The following is a 21,247-nucleotide window of genomic DNA, read 5'->3' as shown; positions in this document are numbered from 1 at the left end:
CAGGTTGTGATCTCACAGTCATGAGATCAAGCCCCAAGTTGGGCTCTTCACTCAGCATAGAATCTGTTTGAGTTTCTCTCTCCCTCTGCCCCTCCTGTTCGTACTCTCTCTCTCAAATAAAAAAATCTAAAAAAAAAAAAAAAAAAATCTCCAGCACTTTTAAGTTGCCCTTTGTGTGAGCCAAGTAAGTTCTCATAGGCCCAGAGAAAACCCTCCAGGCAGAGTCTGCAACATTAGCAATAGGTGGCCTTCAACATGCAAAATGCTGAGTAGAAACGAGAAGGGCACCAATAGCTATAGATATCTGTTATAGGAACTGAAGTTGTTTAACAGGTTCTTCTCTTGATTACATGAAAAATTCAATGAATTCAGCCCTAGGCCCCCCCTCCCCACAAAAATTCTCATGTGTTAGAAGTTAACTATTTAAATCCAAATTATATCATTTCATTAATTTTTATTACCACATATAAATGGTGAACTGGAGAGCCTGAGAGTATGCATTTTTATCTACATCATAGATTCAAAATTGCATTTATATTTGTGCTGATACAAAATAATCAATTACAATAGAGCTTCCAAAAACAGGAACATTTTTCCAAAAGCAGCAAGAGAATATTTTTAGATCTATGTGTGATCTATTTTTTTTGCTTGCTCCCTCAATTTAATATTAATAGACGCTCTTAGGTTAGCCCAAAAAAGTCCATGTTTGCTCTTCTCCTTGGGCCATTCCAAATAAGTCCTTTGTGCCATGAGATTTTTGAGCTTGTGATAGCTGCTAGGAATGGAATACTGTGGAATAGGTTCCAGCAAGATCAAGATTAAGTTATTAGATCCTTCATGAAAGAGATTGTGGTGGGCAAAGTACAGTTCATAATGGCACCACTCACTCTGAACAAAGTTGGGAGACAAAACAAAAATGGACTTGTAACTTTCCTCAATGCAGTTTATGATATTTTCCACAATGCTCTTGCCAGGAATAAAGTTTCTCTCATGGAGACAAATCCTTAGTTCTTCTTTTTCTAGGTTTGGTAGTAATTCCCTCTTCACCCAGGCAGAATCATGCCCACTATATGAAATAAAAGCATGAAACTGGATGGTTCTTTGGAGTTCTTCTAAGGGTGTGTTTCTTGCCCTGCGCCGGGTCTGGGTCCACTGAAACACCATCCTAAGATACCAGGGCAGATCAAAGTAGATGCAGAGGGCAGTCACAGTAACAGTGAACACCAGCACAGCGACCCCAATGGTGACAAGCAGCAGAGTTGTGTTGCAGGATAACTGAGACACGTGAAAGTCCTTCAGTAGGGTTCCCTTATAGTTTTCTGGATAGTCACACTTATAAGAATCAGGCCAACCCTCTACTACTTTGCTTGCTACCTGGCCTAGACTTTGGACAAATTCTCTCAGCTCACATGTACATTGGAATGGATTATTCCCTGAGCTTATGGACCTAATGTTATGGCAGCTCTGGAGGAAATCAGCTGATGGATTGGAAATTGAATTAGAGTCAATGATCAGTACAGAAAGCCTATTAAAAGTACCACAGTCAGGAAAGTGGGCTAAAGAATTGGAAGCAACATTGAGTTCTTGCAAATCTTCTAGCTTCATGATTGGTTTAGGAATGCTCCTTATTCTGTTATTGTGAAGATCAAGTACCTTGACCTTGGGAGGTAAACATCTGAAAACAGAGTCAGTAAGCATATTTGAAGAGATATTTAAACTTAATAAACTTCTAGTCCAAGAGCAGTTTCCTTCATTTTCATCATACCTTAGAGAATTCTGGCTAATATCCAATTGTTGTAGAGACTTCATCTCGTTGGTCATTTGAGCTATACTTGCAAGTTCTTTTAATTGATTCATTTGTAAACTAAGTGTCTCCAGTTTAATCAAGTTTCTACAATTTTTAAAAACAATGTCTGTTAAGAGGTTATTAGAAAAATCCAAATGCAGAAATGGACTAATTTGAGATGGGCAAACCATGTGGACCATGTGCGTACCAAACACTGTGAAATTTTGGATGTTCATATTTGAAAAAATTTTATAGATATAACTTTGTGGCAAATTGAATGCATTACTAACAACTTGGTGTATAGATAAGGCCTTCAGTGAAGTGTCAGAATAATCAAAATCTCTGAAGTCAAGGTAACCTTGTAGTTTTACATTTGAAATTGAGAAATACTCTATGCTTGTATGCCAAACCAACTGAAGGAGCATAATGAAAAAATTCCAAGTTGTTTCAATGTTGTTTAAAGTAAGACTTGATAACCTTGAATTCTTTTGAAGTTTTGACAGAACATTTTGGAAATAAGACCATCCATTACCATCTGGCACACATTTGATATTAGACAATTCGAGACTTACTGCAGTGCTGACTGATACATCCAGAGTAAAACTGAATTCCTTTCTTGTAGGGAAAACAATGTGAAGACTTTCTGTGTTAAGCTTTTGAAGGCTCTCAGGGTCTTCTTTTTTCCCGTAAGTGTCTCCTAAGACCAGTAAAACCTTTCTGATATGCAAAGGAGCAATTGGTAGCATGCTAGATTTCTGTAACTGTGTGGCACTCAACCCCAGAAACTCTAGTTGAGACATGTTGCCAAACTCTTTGCATATGGGTAGATCATCAAATGCATTAAATGAAAGGTCTAAGTGCTTGAGGTTCACGGTAGGATGGCAAGAAATCCTCCCCAACTCATTGTGGGACAGATCCAAGTATTCCAATTCCTGGTTGAATTTGAAAACACTGATATCAAGATACTGAATTCTATTATGAGAAACAATCAAAATCCTCAGCTTTGATAGTGATAGGATATCAGAAGTCTGAAGCTCAGATATATAGTTTTGTGATATATCTAAGATTGTTGTTTTCAGGGATAGGTCTTTGGGAATGTGAAAGAGACCTGTTTTTGATCTGTTAACTAGAAAATCACTTTCTTCAGACAATTGTATTCTGATCTCAAGTATTAATATGAAGATGATGGCAAATTGGAAGATGCTAGAATTAGTTTTCATCATTTTGTAACACTAGACATCCCTAAGTGTAGTTGCTGTTCCTCAGAATATCGCAATTCGGGTAAAGATCCTTAAAAAAAGAAAGAAAAGAAAACCACTTTAAATGATATTATTAAACTAGGCATGGCTGACATTAAACATTTTTTCCTAGAGATTTATAAAATAAAGACTGTGTTCTTTAGAGTCACATAACCTGAAACGAGGGAAATATATACATTGTAGACAATTATACTACCTCTAATTAAATAACTTTTAATATGGAAGGTGTAACAGGTTGAATAGTGACTTCATCCAAAAGATATATCCAACCTTCTAACCCTATCCTAATCACCAGAAACTGTGAACATTACCTAATTCTGAAAAAGGGTCTTTGTAGAGATCATTAGGTTAAGGATCTTTAGGTAAGGGGATCATCTTGGATTATCCAAGTGGTCTTTAAATCCAGTGATACGTGTTTTTATAAGAAAAAGACAGAGGGATATATATTTGATGGAGACAACAGAGACACAGAGAAGGCCTTCTGAAGACGGAGGCAGAGATTGAAGTGGATATAGCCACAAACCAAGGAGTACTGATAGTTACTGGAAGCTGGAAGAGGTTTTAAGGAAAGTTTAGTGCTACCAACACCTTGATTTTAGACTTCTGGTCTCCAGAACCATGAGAGAATAAATTTTTGTTGTTTTTAGCTACCAAGTTTATGGTAACTTGCTACAGCAGCCACAGGAAACTAATACAGATGGTTTTACATATTTATGGAAAGCTCACTAACCTCAACCCTCCAAAGATCATATAGAACTCAAACTAGAATTCACAGCTGGTGTATTTTCTACCTTTGACATATATGACCTCATGGCTTTCTTAAGAGTTCTTTTTCCATGGGGAATGAATTTGGACTCTTCTTGCTTTACTTTCTATTACCTATACATTATTTCCTGCCTAACCTTGATCTTACTCAAAAGGTAATTAGATCATGATAAAAGGTGTCTCAGAAAATCCATTTACTTATCCATTTATCTATTTAACCACTATTTATTGATAACCTACTGGCCATGTTTTAGGAACTAGAGATAAAGCAGTGAACAAAATAAAATCCTAACTCTCAAAGAGCTTATTATCTATTGGGAAGACAGAAAATACATGACTAAATGTAATTTCATGTAGTATTAAATGTTATACAGAAAAATTAAGCAGAGTCAGTGGTTCAGTCAGTTGAGCACCCAGCTCTTGGTTTTGACTCAGGTCATGATCTCATAGTTGTGGGATCCAGCCACCTGTCAGGTCCTGTGTGGAAAGTGAGCCTACTTAAGATTCTCTCTCTCCTCTCCATCTGCACCCAACCTCTACTTGCACGTGCTCTCTCTCTTTCTCCCTCAAAAGAAAAAAAAAACAAAGAAAAATTAAGCAGAGTAAATGAATAAAAAATAATGGTAGGTATGTAACAGTGGCTAATGACTTTTTAAGATTAGGTCAGAGAGGACTTTTCTGAGAAGATGCCATTATAGTGTAAACCAGAATGGAGTGAATGAGTAATCTATGGGAAGATCTGGGGGGAAAGCATTTCTGACAAAGAAAAAGGCAAGTGCAAAGGTCCTGAGATGGGACTGAGGTTGGTTTATCTGAGGAATAGTAAGGTGGTCAATGTTAGTATAGAGTGAGTGAGGATGAAAGGTAGTAGAGCCAATATCGTACAAGGTGCAGATCATTACAAGAATTTGGGATTCTAGCCTGAAAGTCATGAGGGAGTGGTGAGCACTGAAAGCTTTCAAGGATAGGAGTAGTTTCCTCTTCTTCAGAAAGATTTTGTTCATTCATCAAATATGTATTTATTCCCTATGAAGTACTAGATTATGCTTATTGCTTTAGTTATCAACCCACTATAGCCCAGACACTATTTTGTTACCAAGATTCCAATGACGTAGGAGACTGGAGGGAGTTGGATGAACCCTAGAGTATGATCTGCATACCCCTACCCCTGAGACCCTTTCATCTGGGGCTACATAGCTACACAGATCTTTCAGGGAACTTATTCAATCTTTTGGAGCTGCATTAGACAGGCAAGCCATCTGTATCAGCAAAGAGTCAAATTCTTTACATATCTCTTCACACCTCTCAATGGACACAAAAAGACCTAAATAATAAAAGTCCCAGAAAAAACCCTAAGTCATAAAACTTCCTTAAGGTATGCATGCAAACTTATCTAGTATTTGGAGCACTGTTTGGACTTACCCTTTTGTAGAGGTATCCGAATGATGCCTTGGTTATCTTGATTTCTTTAAACATGTAAGAGGGCCCAATATTCCCCTTTCATCACCATTCATATAAACTCTGTGTAAAGAAAGGAACCCAGTCATTAAAATGCATGTTAAAAGGAAAGGTGACACCCAAAAGACACACAAAAAGATGCTTAACATCACTAATCATCAGGGAACTACAAATCAAAACCATGAGATGTCACTTTCCACATGTCAGAATGGCTAATACCAGAAAGACAAGAAATAAGAAGTGTTGGCAAAGATGTGGAGAAAAGATAGCCTTTGTGCATTGTTGATGGGAATGCACATTGGTGCAGCCACTGTGGAAAACAGTATGGAGGTTTCTCAAAGAATTAAAGATAGAAATACCATCTGATCAAGGAGCACCTGGGTGGCTCAGTCAGTTAAGTGTCTGACTTTGGTTAAGGTCATGATCTCAGGGTCCTGGGATCAAGCCCCACAATGGGTTCCATGCTCAGTGGGGAGTCTGCTTCTCCCTCTGCCCCTTCCCCTGCTCGTGCTCTTTTTCTCTCCCTCTCCCTCAAATAAATAAAAAAAAATATTTTAAAAAAAAGAAATACCAAATGATCAAGTAATCCACTATTGGGTATTTATCCAAAGGAAATGAAAATACTATTCCAAAACAATAAACACAGCCCTTTATTTATTGCAGCATTATTTATAATTGCCAAGATATAGAAGCAACTTAAGTGTCCAGTGATAGATGAATGGTAAAGAAGATACCACACACACACATAAACAAACACATGCACACACACACACGGAATAATATATACATACAATGGAATATTACTCAGCCATTAAACAGAAGGAGATCTTGCCATTTGCAACATGGATGAACCTAAAGGATATTATGCTAATTAAAATAAGTGAGAAAAAAAAACAAATACCATATGATTTCACTTACTGTGAATCTAAAAACAAAACAAAGAAAAAAACAAAAACAATCATAAATATAGAGAGAAAACTGGTAGTTGCCAAAGGGAAGGGGATAGGAGGATGGGCAAAATAGCTGAAGGGGAATAAGAGAGACCAAATTCTAGTTATAAAATAAATAAGTCACTGGGATGAAAAGTACAGCATTAGAACTACAGTCACTAATAGTATAGCAATTATGTGGTGACAGATGGTAACTATACTTATTGTGAACACAGCTTATTGTATAGAATTGCTGAATCACTAGATCGTATATCTGAAATTAATATAACATTGTATGTCAACTAAAAGAATGTCTAAATTTAAAAAAAAATTAAAGGTGGCATTTTTATGGCATTGATTGTATTTGGCTGAAAGACCCGGAAATTTCCCAATTTTTCCTCTCCAGCTTCCTGAAAGAGTTACTCATACAAGTAAAAATAGTTTAGTGAGAATCAAAATTATACCCAATTACTATCTGGGTCAGTGCCTAATCTCTCAAAACAGAACCCCCTAGTAAAAGCCAGGTCAAAGTAAAAGGATCCTGGGTTTAAGATTCAAGTGGGGGCAGCCCCGGTGGCCCGGTGGTGCAGTGGTTTAGTGCCGCCTATGGCCCAGGGTGTGATCCTGGGGACCCAGGATCGAGTCCCACGTCCAGCTCCCTGCATAGAGCCTGCTTCTCCCTCTGCCTGTGTCTCTGCCTCTCTCTCTCTCTCTCTGAATAAATAAATAAAATATTAAAAAAGAAAGATTCAAGTGGAATTCCTTAACTTGTTCCTTAGCCTGAATCCAAATCTGGGGATCTTTCTAACTTCTGGCCAACTCCAGAGGTCAAGGTAGCAGTGGTCACCATGATCAAGCATAGTACACGAGTGACAGGAGAGACAAGGAAGAGCAGAGACAGGGCTCCATGTACAGATGTGAGTGCTTTGCACACAGTGAACCCACCACAAACAAATTTAAAAAGTTGTCCTTGTTTTCTTAGAAACAGCAACTACCACAAGGGATATAAATTTATAAAACTGCCTATCTCCAGCATTTAATGAGAGCATGGCTTCAGTTTTATGTCTCGCTAAATTAATTGACTTAAATATCCTCTATTTTTCCAGCCTCCATTTTGTCCTTGCCTTTATAATCATCAGTTTAAAGTGCTCAGTTTATGAAACCACTTTTATTTCTGTGATTAAGAAGTCAAAGCATTAAAAAAAAAAAAAAGAAGTCAAAGTATTGGAAACAAGAGAGACTGATTTTTAGGTACTTACAGGACCTTTACATTTCATTTACCAAACTTGCTAAATCAGCAAAAATCAAAAATTTTTTTAATCAAAGTCCTGATGGCCAGCACTGAATCTTCAAACTATTTTACTACCAAATAAGATGATTATTTGCTAACTTGATCAGTAAAAGGAAGTTTTAATTCAAAAATGAAAGTATCTCTAGATGTGTTTATGTCCATTTTAATGAGTATGATTTGGCCTCACTTTATATGATATAATACATCAATACATTTGAGTTGTCTTTAGAGTAATTAAATCAGACTTTGACTTGACTTCATGGATAAAATCCATACAATCAACCTGGCCTATTAAGTTCTGTAGCACAAATATTAATTGAGAACCTTCCCTACACAAGGCCAACTAGCTATTAGTTTAAAAGGATAGGAACCAGTTCAAGAGCATTTTGGTTTTATTTTCCATGTGGATCTGTAAACTTTTGCTTTTTATTGTAAAGATGTACTTACTTTCAATTCTTTTGATCAAATTGGGTGTAGCCTGGGAAACATTTTCAAAATCTACAATTCCACCTGACTAGTAGCACTCAGAATAGTTTCAATGGCTTGAGAAAATAGAAAAGAATATCTAGTGGGAACAGCACAGAGAAAAAAAATTAAAATAAACCTGCCCATAAAAACAGAGGGGTTGGGATGCCTGGGTGGCTCAGGGGTTGAGCATCTGCCTTCAGCCCAGGGCATGATCCAGGGGTCCTGGGATCGAGTTCCCAATCCCCTGGGATCAGGCTTTCCTCAGGAAGCCTGCTTCTACCTCACCTTCTGCCTATGTCTCTGCCCCCCTGTGTCTCTCACAAATAAATAAATTAAATCTTAAAAAAAAATAGAGGGGTTGTAATTTACAGCCTCCACAAGTAATTTACCTACACCCCCTTCTTCCTCAGCATTCTCACTGCAAAGAGAGAAATAGGAATGATGGGATGAAGAGCAGTGCCTGAAACCAGTATTAGCAGCTCTGTAGAAAACCTTGAGATTTTGCGACCCAAATATTCATCTCCCAACTCAAAGACAGCTCCTGAAAGCGAGCCACGCATGAGACGAGGTGCCATCCAAAGAAAAACAAATACACACAGAGAAAAGCCAACAAATACACACACACACACCCCCCAAGAAATCCTTTCACTGACGTGGGATGAGAAGCTGATAAACAAATTCTAGTTCATACTTGGTAAGCATATATCAGAATTAACCCACTTCTCTTAGTCATAGAGACTTCTGAGACTAACTAGTTAAACAATTATTTTCTTTATAGAATTCAAAAAAAAATGTTGCTTACCAACACAACCTGCCCGTCTGTCGCGTTGGCAGTCTGTAGGAGATTTTAAGTACTTCCTCAAGCATTTATTTCAGTGGTAACTGCATTTAAATGTTGGGGGATGGAGAGAAAAGCTCTTTTATGCCATCTACTGAATCCCACTGAAATTACATAGTAAATACAGACATATTTTCTTCTAGTCACATATTAGAATAAGGTCTGGTGTGTTAATCGACAGACCTATATTTACATAGAATTTGGGGGGCTCTGTATTTCACTATAGTCAGCTCACTATTGTCCACTAAGGAAGCGAGGGAGGTGATGTTAACAAACCACAGATGACTACTGGCTGAATTCAAAATGCATATGGTTGCAGCTGTGCTGATGGAGGTAGAAGTACAGGTCCAGACGTATCCCAAGTGCTTTACCTTTACTTTTCTCCTTGCCTCTTGATCAGTCCACTGTTAAGAGTGACCAAGAGAGGAAAGAGGGTGGGGTTCAAGATCAAAGTTCTGCTAAAACTCATAAAGAGGGAAGCTTATTCGTGTGTTGATATAGAATGGATGCTAATCATGTCTCCTTTTTTAGACAAGTTGGTTTTCAGAGAAAATCTGGTGCTCAAAGTTTTTTCCATTGATATTTTCAAACTTTCTTCAAAAAGTGATTTTTCAAGACTCCATTTGAAAAAACATGCTATCGAACAATCTCTTTCGTGCGATAAGGTCTATAACATCTCCTTTGGGTTAGTTAGCTGCACACTCAAGAAATCCATTCTGACAGCTCCACTCTTTTAAAATAACAAAAAGCAACAACAAACAGGCAAACAAAGCTAAGCAATGACAACTGTGCCAAAAATTTGTCCCTAGCCTAGTATTACATGATGTGCAGTAATAGATTGGATACATTTTTTTTTTTTTTGCTGTAATCAACTTTTTCTTCCACAGTCAGCAAGGCCAGCTTCCCTCTCTGTTGCTCTCTCTGTTTCCCCCCATCCCCTCATAATTTGTTTAATAGGGGAAATGTGTCTATAAATATATTTCTGAAACTGAAAGCATGAACTTCCTTCTCCTCCATGTCAACCATTCCTTCCCTCAGACCCCTAATGAGGGTCGTCTTTTTTTTTCTTCAAAGATTTTTTTATTTACTTATTCATGAGAGACACACAGAGAGGCAGAGACATAGGCAGACGGAGAAGCAGGCTCTCCACAAGGAGCTTGATGTGGGACTCAATCCCAACCCAGGGATCATGCCCTGAGCCAAAGGCAGACGCTCAACCACTGAGCCACCCAGGTGTCCCAAGGTCATCTTTGACTAAGAAATTCAGCTCCTGGCTTCCAAAGGTATTTGACTTTGTGAACCAGGTCTAGAGAGGGAAGCCCACAGGGCAGTAAATAAAGCATTTGAGAGCTCAGAAGTTCTGTGCTTCCCTTTAGACTCCTCCCCACCACTCTGAGTTACACACCTGCCTCTTTCTTCTCTATTGTGGATGAACACACACTTGTAATCCTGTATACTTGTAATCATACTTTGATCTACATGTCCTAAAAAAAACTTTAATTCTCAGAGAATATGGTTTCCTTGCAAAATTTTAAATATTTTATTTAACCTAATAGGCCCAAGATATTATTTCAACATGCAATCAATGTAAAAATTACTAATGAGGTATTTTGTATGTGCTTTATCCTAAGTCTTCAAAATCCAGTGTGTGTTTTACACCTACAGCACATTTCATTTGGAATACCCACATTTCAGGTAGCCAATGGTCACAGTGGGCTGGTGGCTACCATATGAGAGAGCCCAGTTCTAGATGAAGTCATGCAAATGAGGACACGCCTAAGTCTAGTTAATATCAGCCCAGAGAACTAACTCCAAATAGAGCTTCCATGTCTTAGACTCTAGGCACTCCTCACCTACTCTCAATAGCAGTTCTTGCCCACCCCACACCCAGGCATTTCTTTTTGGACCTAGGGCATTATAAATATCCTGCCAATTAGATATGACCTATAGTTGTTTTCTTCTTTCTTAAACAAAAGCTTTATTGAGATATAATTCACATACCACAAAAAAGTTCACCTACTGAAAGTATATAATTCAATGGCTTTAAGTATATTCACAGAATTGTGCAACCATTAATGCAATCAATTGAGAAATTTCATCACCCTAAAGAGGTAGACCACACTCCCTCACTGTCACTCTCTACTGCATATGCCCCAGCCTTAGAAAACCACAATACATTGTACTAATCCCTGTAGGACATTTCATGTAAATGGAATCCAAATGTGCTTCTTTGTAATTGGTTTCTTTCACTTAGTTTGATGTTTTCAAGGCTTATCCATGTTAGGCTGGTATCAGTGTTTCATTTTTTTATTGCTAACTAATTTCCCATTGTATGGATACACTACATTTTATTATCTGTTAGTTGATGGACAATTGGGTTGCCTACACTAAATGACTTTTATGAATAATGCTGTGAACATTTGTGTACAAGTTTTCCTATAGATGTATTTTCTCTTGGGTATATACTTAGGGGTAGAATTGCTGCATCATACGGCAACTATGTTTAGTGTTTTGGAAAGTTCTAGGCTGTTGCCAAAGAAGCTGTACCAATCACATACCCACCAGTGGTATGTAAGTCTTCTAATTTCTCCACATCCTTGCTAACACTTGCTATTATCTGACTTTTATTATAGCCTTCTTAGTGGGAATGAAGTGGTATCTCATTACAGTTTTATTTTGCATTTCCCTAATGCCTAATGATGTGGAGCATCTTTTTATGTGCAGATATTGGCCTTTTGTATATCTTCTCTGCAACCTTGCTGAACTTGTTTCTTAGTTCTAATTAGTTTTTTAGCAGATTCCTAAATATTTTCTACAAACAAGATCATATCATCTGCAAAGTATCTTTCTTTCCAATATAGCTGCCTTGTATAGCATGTTCTTGCCTAATTGTCATGGCTAGCATATTCCCAGGACAATGTTGAATAGAAGTGGTGAGAGCAGACATCCTCATCTTGCTCCTGATGTTTGGGGAAAGCTTTGAGTATTTCACCATTAAGTATGATGTTACCTATGAATACTTAATTGATACTTTTTACCAGGCTGAAGAAGTCCCCCCCCCCCCCCCCCGCCCAGTCCTTGTTTGTTGAGTGCTTTAATCAAGAAGGGGTAGAGAGTATGGTTTCTTAATCAATAAGGAAGAGGACAGTGCTATGACCACAGTGCCCTGCTTTAGAAGGGGTGCCTCTTCTTCCTTCCTGCCCTTCCTACTTTTCTCATACCACCATTCTTCCTACCCATCTGACCCTAGAACTCAAATCATGTCCCATCAAGCCAGCTGGGAATGAAAAATGGCATCATTTGGACATTTGCCTTATAATTAATTCTGCCTTAATTGCTTAAAGTTTTCCAGACAAAGTTTTGAAACTGCCACCTGAGAAAATTATAGGCCAAGGCCAGCCTTGCCTCTAGTTATTTACCTGATGGGAGGTTCCCTCTTTCAGTTTCATAAAATATCAACAAGACCTTTGTACACTGTCTTGGTTGGAGTTTTTTTACTGTTGTCTTAGGATAAACTTTTGAAAGGAATGAATAGGTTAAAGGGCATAGAACTTTATGTTCTTGATGCATAACTGCCAGTGCTCTCCAGTCAGTTTGTGCCAATCTACCTGCCTCCACGGATATCAGAGTACTCACATTCTCCACAAAAGTGGCATTTTGGAGACAATTTCATACATGAAGAGTGATATCTCATTGTTGTTTCATTTTTATTTTCTTTTATTATAAGTGTCTCCGATGGTGTTTCATGTTTATTTGCAATCTGTATCTTTTAGTGAATTACCTGTTCACATTATTTGCCCATTTCTCATCAGGGTTATGTTTTTACTTTTTAATTATACATTCTCTTTTATGTTACTGACACCAACCCTCTGTTAAACTTTTTGGAAACATCTTCCCCCATTGTTTACTTTTCATTTCATGATCTTTTGTACCAATAAATGCATACATATTTCTATAAACAAGTAAGTTGACTTTTTCTTTGCTATCACTATCATTCAGTTGTGTGCTGGTAAATGAGATTACTCACCATCACCACCACTCAAAAAAAGCCTGATTTCTAGCACTTGCCAGTATCTGCCCTGTAAATATTTCCATGATGACTTCTAGCTGCCAATTGACCTGCTTGCAAAATTCCTGAATATTTAACAATTAGCTCTCATAATCTATACAAACTCCAGTGGACCACTGCTACATTGCTTTTTGGTTTAAAAGTTCTTCTCTATAACAAGGTCAAACAAATATATGTGAATGCATTCTTCTCAAGCATTAACTTTTCAATTACTTTAATTTTTATTATCCAAGTAATTAATGTTTACTGAGAAGAAATCAGAAAATATAAATCAATAAAAAGAAAAAAATTAAATCAACAATAATGTATCATATAGAGATACACCAGTATCATTTTTATAGCAATCATGCAGACTTTTTTTTAGGTAAATGAATATGATGTAGTCTCTTGATGCCTGCTGCCAAATTGTTGTTCAGAAAGTTTGTACCAATTTACACACACACACACACTCAGAAGTCATAAGACTATGAATGCTGTTTTGTTATCAGCTCTTCTTAATTTATAACACATCATAAACACATCATAAATATCATGTCAGTAAATATCTGTCTACTGATGTGATGTGGGCCAGGAGCAAATGGTCAAGAAAGAATTCTTGAGACACTTTTGGTGCAAAAGGTGTTTTTATTAAAGCACAGGGGCAAGACACCCTGGGTAGGAAGAGCTGTACTGGGATTGTAAGGAAAGATTCATTTTATCCTTTTAATTGGGGGGTAAAGAAACAGGAAGTTTCCAAAAGGATTTTCCTATGTCAAAGGAGACTCCCTAGGATCCTGGAAATCTGCCTATTGTCAAGGTAAGGTTGTATTTTGCCTCTAGCAAAGTGTTAATATTAAGGCAGTTGTGAGTTCCTTGAAGAATGTCATACTCTGCCTGTATCAGGTATTTATCAGTGGGCTGCAAGTTGTAAGAAAATTTAACTTTATCTACATTTCTCTTGACTTTGTTCTCCTTACCATCATACATGCCTGCAATATCTGTAGATTTAGGTGAATTCCTCTTCTTGAGGTCCTCCAAATATTCTGACATTCCTGCACCTGCCAGGAGGTGACATTCTTTACTCACTTGGTAAGACTTCTGAGAACTCTGTAAGGTGTCAAGCCAACATTTCCAAGGGACTTTATTGGCTTCAAGCTTCATAAAGTCAACCTTACTTCCTAAAAGCTGTATGATCATATCTGATCTACGCACACCTCTCTCAAATATGACATTCCAGTTAAAGTCTTAGTAAAATAACAAATGTTTCCAGCGGTGCCCTGTTACTTGATGAACAGATTCTACTAATGCAAATAATTGTAATTGCCATGAAAGAAAGAACAGTCACTGAGAGTTTTGCATTTCAGGGTTCAGGTAGAGAGAAAAGTTAAATGCTTCACATTTAACTCTCAGGTAGAGAGAAAAGTTAAATTTGTTCGCAAAGGAATATTTTATCATATTTCTGTATATCAGGGATATCTTAGAGAAAATTTCCTTAATCTAGTGAACCAGCAATGTTTCAAACAAGAGTCGCAAAAATGATATCTTCCTCAACTTATTTAGTTCCCCGTTACTCATTCTCATTCAGTTTGCAGGTTTTTTTAGTTAGTTTTGGAAATTCTTACCCATTTTAGTTTTATGATTTTAAAGATGTAAAAAAAACCCTGTATTTGTCAAAAGTCCTTTTAATGAATCTCCTTGATTCATTAAATTCATTCATTGATTCATTCCATATCCCATGAAACATGTTTTACAAGAGAATAAGAACAATAACTATATATGACAAAGGCTTAAATATGGACACAGTGAAAAATCTGATAGGATAGTTCATTATAATAAAGCTGATAAGGAAATTCTGTTATTTCCATGACACATAACACTTCAAGAATCAGAATATCAAGTACTGGCCTTATACCAAAACATATGAAAACTTCAGGAATTTCAGATAATCTCTAGAATACTGTAGCATTTACCCAAGCAATATAACCTAAGGTTTATCATTATTTGTTTAACACTGCTTCTAAAGTAACTTAACATACGAAATAAAAAAGGCCTAATTAGTCAAAAAGATTTCATTTACAATTAAAATCTTGGGGAAGTTTGTTTAAAACCTCAGAAAGTTATAAAGCAGATGCCTAAATAGGATTACAGATTATTACAAACTTAATTATTTATTTAACCAAGGTGGCAATAAAAGATTCCAAAGGCAAATATGTTGTTATATAGTTGTTAGCAAAACTTACCTCCCTTAATATTGAGAAGTTTTAACCATCTTAAGTAATCAAAGGTCTAATAAAGACAAAATATAAAAGTTTTGGTTTTCCAGGCAGACAAAAGAGGGGAAAAAAACTTTGTTTACATTTTCTTATCAAAAGCAGACCAAGAATACAAGAAAACCTTTCCTTTTTAAGAGTGTCAATCATACCAGTGTACTTTTTAAAAGATTTTATTTATTTATTGATTGATTGATTGATTGATTTAGAAGCAGAGCGCACCCACAAGCAGGGGTAGAGGCAGAGGGAGAGAGAGAACTCCACCAGACCCCACACTGATTATAGAGCCCAATGGGAGGCTCAGTTCCACAACCCTGAGATCATGACTAGAGCTGAAATCAAGAGTCAGACACTTAACCAACTGAGTTATCCAGGCACCCCAGGATACCAGTGTACTTTTAAAATTTATTCATTACAACCTTAGTCCTGACTGCACATAAAATTCCTTTCCAAAGTTTTCCCTTATAACCCTTCTACAACTTTCTTTTTCATTCAGATTTTGTCCTAAGCCTTTTCTGTCCAAACAACTAGTCTCATTTTAGGACAAAATTACTTTCATCTCAACAAAAGGTATTTCCATTCTTTATATCTTTCTCATATAAATCCTACTTTTCTACATACAGAGTTGCTTTCCTTATTTCCATCAATCTTAATAACATTTAGCAGAATTTTAACTCTTAGGAACCTAAGTCTCCATTGAAAACCAAGTAGGTTACTACTTGTGAACAGGCAGTTCAATTGTGGGTTACACAATTGTAGGTTACAATTGTGAACTGCCTGTTACACCAGAATTCTTTAGATTTGACATTTATGAGTATGATGAAGTTTTGGAATATAGTTGAGGTTCAGAATCGATGACCAACAAAGAATTCTTGAGATGTCTTTTGTTCAAAATGGTGGTTTTATTAAAGCATGGGGACAGAACCTGTGGGCAGGAAGAATGGCTGTCCCCACCTGTGAGGGGTGGCTGATTATATGCCTGGGAGTTGGGAGGGGTTTAAGGATAGTGTACTCTCTAAGGAATTTTGGAAGCAAGGTTTCTAGGACCTTGATGGGGTTAGATAATGTTGGGAAAGGTCATTTATTACTGTCTAATAAAACCTGAGTCATGAGACCCTTCGGATGGATATTGGTGGGCCATGTGCTTGGAGGGGAGGATGATTGCCAACATGTATCTTGGGGGTTTAGAGATAAAAGAAATTTCTAAAGGAAATTTTATATGTTAAAGTAGGCTTACAGGCTCCTGGGGGTTGGGCTAAGATTGCTTTCTGCCCTTAGCAAAGTATGAACATTGAGGCAGTTAAGTCCGTAGAGGAATGTCCCTTTGCCTGTTTCAAGGACTTGTCAATGTGTTGCCGCTGGCTCATGCTTGTCCTCAGCTACCCCTGTGTTCCCCCAACAAGTAGATTTCATGATTTTTAAAAAACGTGTTTTTCCATAGTACAATCTTTTAATAAAGCACAAAGCCTTTTACCAACAGATGCAAATATCCTCAGCTTCTCTGCAATACGAAGCCTATATTCCATCATCAATGCTTTAGTGTTTTATCCTATTTGGAAAAGACTTACATGTCCAACAAATTCAATCCAATTCACCATCCAAGCAAAACTTTAAGGTTTCAGGTTACCAAAGACTTTGATAGCTATCTTAACAATTACCCATGAAAACTATGACACAGACAAAATTAAGTATCATTTTAAGTCATCCTTTTGCTGACAAATTGTAAAAGAAATAACAGGAGCTTATTTGACTTTAGTAAACCTTGGTAGAATTAAAGTTTCATACATAATGCTGGTAACTCTAAAGATAGGTCTATCTTAATTAAACTTAACAAACTTAAATTAATTGAAATACCAAATACCTTCCACTTGGCTCCACTTAAAAGTCAGTCAATGTGTTCCCCATTGTCAATTTTTACTTGGGACACCAGTGGGGTAATCTGAAGTGGGTGGCTTAAGTCCAAGGGGGTGCTCTCTGCTCCTTGATAGCAATGATAGAAGGAGGAGCCAAAGGCATTGGAGGCACCCAGGATGATATTGGAGCCAGTTGTGCAAGTCACAACCAAGCTAGAGCAGAATCAGGAAGGGGAGGAAAGGGGAGGACAGAAGAGGTAAGGTGCTGCCAGCAAGGCTGGAAGTAGATAAAAGCCCAGAGGGCAGAGGAAGTAGACTCCCTGTCCTAAAGCTTATCAGCTTGGACAGGTGAAAGACATGTTTTATTTCTACCAAGTGAAAATAGGAGTCCACATCAGGACAGAGGGACTTCCCTTGAAACAAAAGGAGTTTGGCAGCTGCTTGGGAATATTCCTTAAAGTTCCCATCCTGAGGTAGACTAGCCAGAGACAAATGGCTCCAATCATAGCCATTTACCCAGAAAATGAATGAGAGAGAAGCTCCCACACACAACAAGAGTAACCAGGGTGTATTAGGAGGAGGAACAATGAGAGAGTCATGTCCTCTTTGTGAGGGATCGCCCAACAGCTTGGGTTTATTAGGAGGAGGGAGGCCTGTTTAGGACTAAGGAGTACTGGGGCCATACAGTGTTAGGGAAGGACCATTACTAAGAAAATCCCCCCAAACTCCCAGGTGGTGTCCCATGCAGGATATGTCAGAGGTTCCTAGTGTCAAAGCAACTGTGGGCATCCTTTGAACTAAATCACTATGAACACTGCCTTGTCCTGTAGGAAAGATGCTGGCCTTTGCCCCTGCTTCCCCATCGCATGCTAGGTTACAAATGGCACTGGTGAATGGGCCAAAGAAAAACCCACCATTTTATCCCATGGAAATCACTAGAAAAACTTTACAAGGGTAAATAGCCCAATATTGTGATTTAAGTAGTTAGTAGAGGACATTGACAGAAAACAGTTAAAATAGAAATCCATCATGGGGGCACCTGGGTGGCTTAGTCAGTTAAGTGGCTGCCTTCAGCTCAGGTCATGATCCCAGGGTTCTGGGATCGAGCCCCACATTGGACTCCTTTTTCATCGGGGAGCCTGGCTTCTCTGTCTCCCTCTGCCTGCTGCTCCCCCTGTTCGTGTTACTCTCTCTTTATCTCTATCTCTGTGTGTCAAATAAATAAATAAAATCTTTTAAAAAATTAAGAAATAAAGAAAAAAATTTTCATGGTCTAAATGACATTCCAACACTTGTAGTCTTTCCAGCCGACTTCCCTAGGAAGAGGTTCCCCAGTTGGGTTTTAATTCATCTGATACAGTTTTTTGCCAGCTCCTACTGGAGGTCTCATAGTCAAAAGTGGCTAGACCAGAGATGTGAAGGGGATCACATTAGACCAGTGAAGAGGAAAACACACACAGGAGTCAAGGTCAGCAGCCATCCTAGTAACTTAGCTGCCCTGTGCTCAAGAAAGACAACTTTGTAAAACAGTAAGAACAAAGGGAGAGCATCAAGTTTCTGGGTCTTATTACCATTCTGGCCAGAGTACTAGCCTCCAGGTGAAAGGCAGTCTTTTGCTCCCTCCCATAGAGTAGCCACAGGATAGAGGATTGCAGCCTGAGTGATCAACATGAAAGTGCTCCAATAAGACCACACTCCTTAAAAAGCTCCTGAAATGAAAGTAAAGGAAGAGAAGAGGAACTACTTACTAAATTTGCATCCAGGCTTAGAATCCAGATGAGAAGACTCAGGTTACATACTGGGCACCAAGATGATGTGATGTGGGCCAGCAGCAAAAGTTCAAGAAAGCATTGTTGAGATGTTTTTGGTACAGAAAGGTGTTTTTCTTAAAGCTCGGAGACAGGACCTTTGGGCAGGAAGAGCTGCACTGGAATTGTGAGGAAGGATTGATTATATACTTTCAAGTTGAGGGGGTGGTAAAGACAAAGGAAATTCCCAAAAGGATTTTCACATGCTGAAGAAGACTTACTAGGATCCTGGAGTTCTAGCTAATGTAAAGCTAAGGCTGCATTTTGCCTGTGGCAAAGTATTAACATTAAGGCAGTAGTGAGTTCCTCGAGGAGTGTTTTACTCTGCCTATTTCAAGTATTTGTCAATAGGCTGCAAGTGGTAAGGAAATTTAATTTTATCTACCTTTTTTGCCTTTATTCTTCTCATCATCTACAACTTTATTATTGGCTAAATAATATTCTATTTTATTTACAATGCATATTTTAATTAACAATGTATTTAACCAATCTATTGTTGAGTATTCAAGTTATTTTCAATTTTTGCTATTATAAACAACACTGCAATAAACTGCATATTCATGCATATTCATACATTTCCTTAGGATGTGTATGAACAATTATTTCTTTAGTATATATTCCAGCGGGTGGGGGCACCTGGGTGGCTCAGTTGGTTGAGTGTCTGACTCTTGATTTCAGATTAGGTCATGATCTCATGGGTCATGGGATTGAGCCCCACCTTGGGCTCCACACCCATGGGGAGTCTGCTTGAGATTCTGTTGCCTTCCCTCTGCCTCTTCCCCCACTTGCACATACATGCACTCTCCCTCTCTCTTTAAAAAAATCTTTATAAAAAAAATCTCCATAAAAAAATCTTTAAAAAAAAAAAAAGGATATACTCCATGAAGTGGACTTTCTTAACCAATGGATGTAAATCTGTGTCATTATTCTCTGCATCTTCTATTACTATGAATGATATATCGTTTCTATGATTATTTAATCCAAATTTAGAATAGAATTCTAAGTTGCTCATCCTACAGAAGTGGGAATCGGTGTGGAGCTTTGGGGAAGAGCCAGAGGCAGCTGTAGCTGGAGTGTGGTGGGCAGGGAGAGAGAGGAAAGAGATGCACAGGTGAGTTCAGAGCAGGAGGAGAGCAGACCATGATAACAGGTCATGAGGAGCTCAGCTTTTGTTCTAATTGTAAGAGGAGCTTGTTAGAAAGTTTTAAAAAGGGGAGAGCTTGATATAACTTGCACTTTAAAAACAATCTCTCCAATTGCTTTTTGGAGAATATGTGAGGAAAAAGTAAAAGTAAGGTCAGTTAGGAGGCCAGTGGTCGTACAAAGGACAAGTATTGGTGGCTTAGTCAAGATGTCAGGGACTCTGCTGCAGGTTTCAGGATGGACTATACACACTCTTCTCTCATAATATGTGTACATAGGGAGGAAAATGTCAAGGGCTGTACCACTGCCTGTGGGGCATTAATGTCTGTATTTATGAGGGTGCAGGTGAAGATGCTGTGTTAAAAGATCCCAAACATATTCTGGTTTAAATAAGGTGCAGGTTTACTTCTGTCTCACATAACAGAGGTGAGCACTCCAGGACTGGGTGAGAGGCTGGCCTGAAAAGCTCAAAATGGTACAATGAGGAGCATATCCTCCACATGTGGCTATCATCTCCAGGTTCTGGATGGATCCTCCAGTTCGTATCTCCTATCCAGTAGAAAGGTAGAAGGGGCAAAGGAATCCATGCTCATTCTTCTTAGAGATATGACCCAGAGTGGCACACAGTTTCCAGCTACATCCCACACTCAGAATTCAGTCACATGTCTACATCAAGCTGCAAGGGAGGCTGAGAAATGTACTCTCTAGCTGGGTTGTCCAGTGCTCCGAGAAAATTCACACATTAATTAAATTAAAGGTGAAGGAATATTGGTGACAACTAATAACCTCCCTCACAATGTTTTTTAACTTATCTGCATAGTCATCTGTTATGGACTAAATTGTGTCCCCTCCAAAATATACATGTTGAAGTCCTCACCCCCAGTACCTTAGAATATGGCTATGTTTGGAGATACAAATTTTGAGGTTGAGGTTAAATGAGGTCATAAGGGTGGGACCCTAATCCAGTGTGATTGTTGTCCCTATTAGAAGAGGAAAAGACACCCGAATGTGTGCACACAGAGGAAAGGCCATCTGAGACACAGCAAGAAGGCAGCCATTTGCTAAAATTCTAAAACAACCAGAAAAGTCCTATTCAATAACGAGTTATAAATAAATTTGGCTCTGAGTTTCCTTCGCAAGCAAATAAATCCATATCTTTGCTCTCAACAATCTGTGACTGAAGGCTGTACAGCTGACCCTTGAACAATGTGGAAGTAAGGAGTATTCACCCCCTGTGCAGTCAAAAATCCATGTATAACTTTTAACACCCCCAAATTTAATTACCAATAGCCTCCTGTTGACCAGAGCCCTTACTAATAACATAAACAGTC

General features: G+C 38.1%; 1 protein-coding gene across 2 annotated transcripts in view; it reads right to left on the bottom strand.

Annotated features, from left to right (window-relative positions):
• Positions 1-437: 437 nt before the first annotated feature.
• The window catches only part of TLR1 (toll like receptor 1), a 34,097-nt gene continuing 13,287 nt past the window's right edge, over positions 438-21,247 (bottom strand). The window contains exons 1-3 of one of the 2 annotated variants that reach the window (XM_025997614.2): positions 8,759-8,797; positions 5,233-5,331; positions 438-3,076 (exon numbers count right to left, since the gene is read on the bottom strand). In XM_025997614.2, coding sequence (XP_025853399.2) covers positions 625-3,009 — 2,385 coding nt within the window. In that variant the 5' untranslated portion in view covers positions 3,010-3,076; positions 5,233-5,331; positions 8,759-8,797 and the 3' untranslated portion in view covers positions 438-624. Of the gene's footprint in view, positions 3,077-5,232; positions 5,332-8,758; positions 8,798-21,247 lie in introns of those variants that run through there. The other variant, XM_072737880.1, reaches the window with a different exon arrangement.

This window comes from Vulpes vulpes, chromosome 14 (assembly GCF_048418805.1).
Source record: "Vulpes vulpes isolate BD-2025 chromosome 14, VulVul3, whole genome shotgun sequence".
NCBI classification, from domain to species: Eukaryota; Metazoa; Chordata; class Mammalia; order Carnivora; family Canidae; genus Vulpes; species Vulpes vulpes.
The sequence above is the reverse complement of the archived record's forward strand: the minus strand, read 5'-3'. Positions and strand labels throughout refer to the sequence as shown.